The 4,326-nt window shown below is 42.3% G+C and overlaps 2 protein-coding genes across 2 annotated transcripts; both read right to left on the minus strand.

Annotated features, from left to right (window-relative positions):
* Positions 1–699: 699 nt before the first annotated feature.
* Positions 700–1,173, minus strand: LOC103893908 (single-stranded DNA-binding protein 1-like). The gene has a single exon (XM_009273206.1). The coding sequence runs from the start codon at positions 1,171–1,173 to the stop codon at positions 700–702; it is 474 nt and encodes a 157-aa protein (XP_009271481.1).
* A 698-nt stretch (positions 1,174–1,871) lies between these two features.
* On the minus strand, positions 1,872–2,738 carry LOC109279287 (uncharacterized protein YqaK-like). The gene has a single exon (XM_019470460.1). The coding sequence runs from the start codon at positions 2,736–2,738 to the stop codon at positions 1,872–1,874; it is 867 nt and encodes a 288-aa protein (XP_019326005.1).
* Positions 2,739–4,326: the final 1,588 nt, after the last annotated feature.

A 4,326-nucleotide genomic window follows, 5' to 3' on the forward strand; every position in this document is an offset into this window, starting at 1 on the left:
TTCATGATTAACCCTGTAGGGATAGTTGCTTATACGCATATACCCATCTTCAAACACTTCTAAAACAGTTTTTACGTCAGTTTCGCCATACTTATAAACCTTATCCCCAACCTTAAATGTCGGCTCTACCGCTTCAAACTCAGGCGTTAGTTCAATGTTTTGTAGTGGGGTTTCTGCTGATTTCGACAGGTCGGTGAGTAGGGCGATTAGGTCATCGGCAGAAATTTCAATGTAAAATTTGAGCGTACTTTTTGCCCCATTTAATAATCGCAACTTATCTGGCTCAATCAAAATAATTTCTCGGTCAGAGTGAATGGTTTGACCAGTCATAGCCCACTGAAAACCACAATCGAATAGTAGCTTTTGAATTTGTCGGCTCTGCTCTGGCGTAACGCGTACTTTGTAGTTTTTATCTAGTTTCATCTTTTATCCTTAGCGACCTGCAAGCAAGCCGCCTTATCGATTAAATCAAATGCGCTAATTGACCGTTGAGCGCGGAAAAAGGACAATCATCATCGATTGCGCTAGGCTGTGGCTCGCCTTGCATTTGGTTGTTAAAGTTCGGTTGTTGCTGATTCGGGTTTTGTGGTGCAAACTGTGGATTGTTTTGATACGCTGGCGGCACTGATTGACCGTTGGCAAATTGCTGATTAATCGCTTGACCGACTGGCGTATTTTGCACCACGTTCTGCGCTGTATTTAATGCCGCCTGTGCGTATGGGCTAGGTTGTGGCTGTTGTTGGTTGTTTTGCTGCTGATAGCCCGCCTGTGGTATGGGCTGGTTTGGGGCTTTTTTTGTTTGTTCTGTTGCTGATAGCCGCCATTTGCTGTGCGTTTTTGGTTGCCGCCTAACATTTGCATTTGGTCTGCAATAATATTTGTTGCGTAACGCTCAATGCCGTTTTTGTCTGTGTACTTGTCGGTTTTTAGCTTACCTTCGATGTATATCGGTGTTCCTTTTCGCACATATTGAGCGATAATTTCTGCTAACTTACCAAACGCTTTTACCCTGTGCCATTCGGTGTTTTCCACCCATTCGCCAGTTTGCTTGTTTTGGTATTTTTCAGAAGTCGCCACTGCTATTGTTGCCACGCTACCGCCATTTTGGAATTGGCTTACTTCGGGGTCATTGCCTGTGTTGCCAACGATAATTACTTTGTTCACTCCGCGCATGATGCACTCCTTTTGATTAAGTTATTCGCCTTCGCCAATCAACATAAACTTATGTTTTTTGGCTAATTCGTTGTATCTATCTACATAGTAGGGCACTGCTTCAGCAATGCGTTTTTTGATTGCTAATTGAGCGTTGATGTCACGCTCAATTTTTACTGTGACAATTCTGTGTTGTAGCGGTATGGATTCCACCATGTCTATATGGTCAAATTCATCATCCCATGGCTTTAAGCACTCGTAAGGGGTGGGTAGTAAGATAAAGTCAATGTAGGCAACTGGTTTATCCCAAAGCCACATATAGCCTTGCATTTGCCAGTCATAACCATATTCTTTAGCCTTGTTTTGTGCGTCTTCTATAAACCATGGGTGAGTATCACGCGACCAACTACACTTGATATCTCGTATGGCTTCATCGGTAAGCACATCGCATTCACCTTGAATCCATGGGTTATTGCGTCTTTCTGTGTTTTTAACTGGCAAAGTGCCTGTGAGCAATCCAACTGCCTTAATAGCGTCACCTTCAAGTAGCAAGCCTTTTTGAGTGTATTGGTTTTCCTTTGGTTTGGCATAACCAAACAATTCATTAACCACTTGCCGCTTTACCATGGATTTGACAGTATCGCCAAAATCGATACTGCCATCCTTTCTAGCTCTGCCAGTCATTAGCTCTTTAAGTGAGCTACAGCGTGCCTTGTAAATCATGCCGCCACCAGTTTTTGCCGTGTGGTTTCGTTAAACGTATAGCCACCTTGACCGCTTAAAATAGTGCCTTTATCAAGCGTACCGTTTTGGATTTGCGAAATGACGGTATTAAGTAGGTTTTCGTCATTATCTAAATTCATTTCGATAGCTTGCTGTGGTCGCTGGTTGTCTTCATAGATGAAAACTTGCTCGCCATCTACATCATGGATAACGGCTTGGTCTGCTTGTACGGCTGTTGCCAAAGGCGTATCAATGGATAACGGTGCCTGTTTGCTTAGTAGTAACTTGATAACCGTTTTTTGAGCCATGGCATCAAAGTTATCTTTCCATACTCCAAAGCCTTTTTTTGCGGTTTGGCTGTACTTTTGAGAGTGAGCATTTAGTTCTTCAATACTCATTGCAAGGTGCGCTTCATAGCCATTGAGCAACTGAAAATATGCGATATAACCAGTGATTTGACCTGTTGGCTTTTTTGGCAATAAGCTAGTCAAACGCTCATAAACTGTCTGCTCGGTGTCATCCGAGTAAGTAGCACAAGCATTGATGCGCTTAAATTGACCGCTACGTTGCGCGAGTTGAATAAAACCTTTATAGCCAAGCTGAAATTGCGCCTCTGTGCGATTGGCTTTGTTATTGCGAAAAGGCACAATGTAAGCAAAACCTAGGTTGTTATTAATCGGTAGATTAAGCGTTGCTGCCATACAAGCTGCACTAAATACAGTTTGAGGGTCTGCATTTTTGAGCATATCGTTACTATTAACCACTTGTAGGACGCTGGTAGCAAAACTTTGAGCATTTTTACCCAGTAGCTCTATGAGCTTTTGTTGCACTATCGGTTTTGAGAAAAAATCTTTCGTTGCCATTACTTGATTGTTTTGATTGCTCATGGTCTTTCCCTTCAAAAATATTGTTAAATTCAGTTTCGCTAAATAGCTTGCTTAGTTGCTTTTTAGCTTCAGCGTTGAGCGGTTCTTGCCACGAAATAGGCTTGTTTGTCACTTTCCACCGCCTTTGATTTCCATGATTAGCTTATCGGTTGGGCTAATAACTGGGTCGTTGTCATAATCGCCAAGCTTAAAGCCCAGCGACATGACGCCAAAAAGTAACGCTGTGTAAAAGATGAGTAGGGCTAGTTCGGTGCGGTTCATGGCTGCACCTCGCTTGGGGGGTTTGGGATATGCTTATAAGCAACCAATTTTTCAGCTTTGCATATATTCAACCGCTTCCCAAAATTCGCCATTCCACTTAGCCTTGCATTCCGTCCATTCGCGTTTTGTTTCATTGCTAATCACAACATCCGCTAACGTGACATTTGTAGGTATGCCATTAACATCAATCGCTAAAACCGCTTCACTGTCAAACACAGTGCGTTTTGTTGGCTCGACTGAAATATCAATCCAATCGCTGTACTGCTTTGCCACTTCGATAGCACTAAGTAAGCCGCGTGTCCTGCCCCTAGCATCTATAGCTTTACCACTACAAAGCTCGGATTTGTCCTCAAGTTCACACCATTTTTGATACTCTCGTTCTAACTTCTCAATCAATGTACTCATGCCACCCCCAAAATGTTAGATAACTGAAAATGTGTCAGTTTTTTCGCTTGTCTGTGTTTCTCGTTTGCGTAAACTGGCACACCGATTGAATCACTTAGTAATTCGCAGAAGTTCAAAACATCGCCACCGTCAGTAAGTGGAAAATCTACAGCTTCAGCCATACCGATTTGCACCTTTTGAAGTAGGGCATAATCGCCCTTATCCTCAAAATCCATCACCAGTGTTAGCAGCCCTTGTGGTATATACTTTTTCATCATTAACCCCTTACGCAAAATCAAATTGGTTAACGCCGTAGTAGCTGTAGGCATCGGTATAAACTTCATAATCGCTTGCCAACGTCATGCTGTAGTAATCGCATAATTGGCTTTCGATGTGATACGTGATGCTCTCTACTTCGGATTTGCTTAATTCAGCCTTTTTGCCGTTGATTGTGATGCCGTAAATATCAAAGCTGTGTAGCAATAACTCACCGCGCTTTGATTCGCCTTTGCTCATGTCAAAATCGACAATGATGTGATAACCTGTATCGTCATCGCCACTCACATAATCGAGTGTATCTTTGTCAATGTCGTTAATTGTTTCGGTCTTAATGACTTGCATAATTAGTTGATAATCTGTCATACTGTTTTAACTCCTTGTTGAGTAAAGCCCTTTCAGATTTCCAGTCGAGAAGGGCTTTTTTGTTGGTTAAACTTAATGATAAATCTGAGTTCTGATTTGGCTGAGAATGTCATCAAGTTCTGATGCTTGTTCGTCAGTTGATTCAGCTCGACAGGGCAATTCCAGGGCTTTTTTGTTGGTTAAACTTAATGATAAATCTGAGTTCTGATTTGGCTGAGAATGTCATCAAGTTCTGATGCTTGTTCGTCAGTTGATTCAGCTCGACAGGGCAATTCCA

This window comes from Aptenodytes forsteri, unplaced genomic scaffold, assembly GCF_000699145.1.
Source record: "Aptenodytes forsteri isolate BGI_AS27 unplaced genomic scaffold, ASM69914v1 Scaffold1503, whole genome shotgun sequence".
NCBI lineage: Eukaryota > Metazoa > Chordata > Aves > Sphenisciformes > Spheniscidae > Aptenodytes > Aptenodytes forsteri.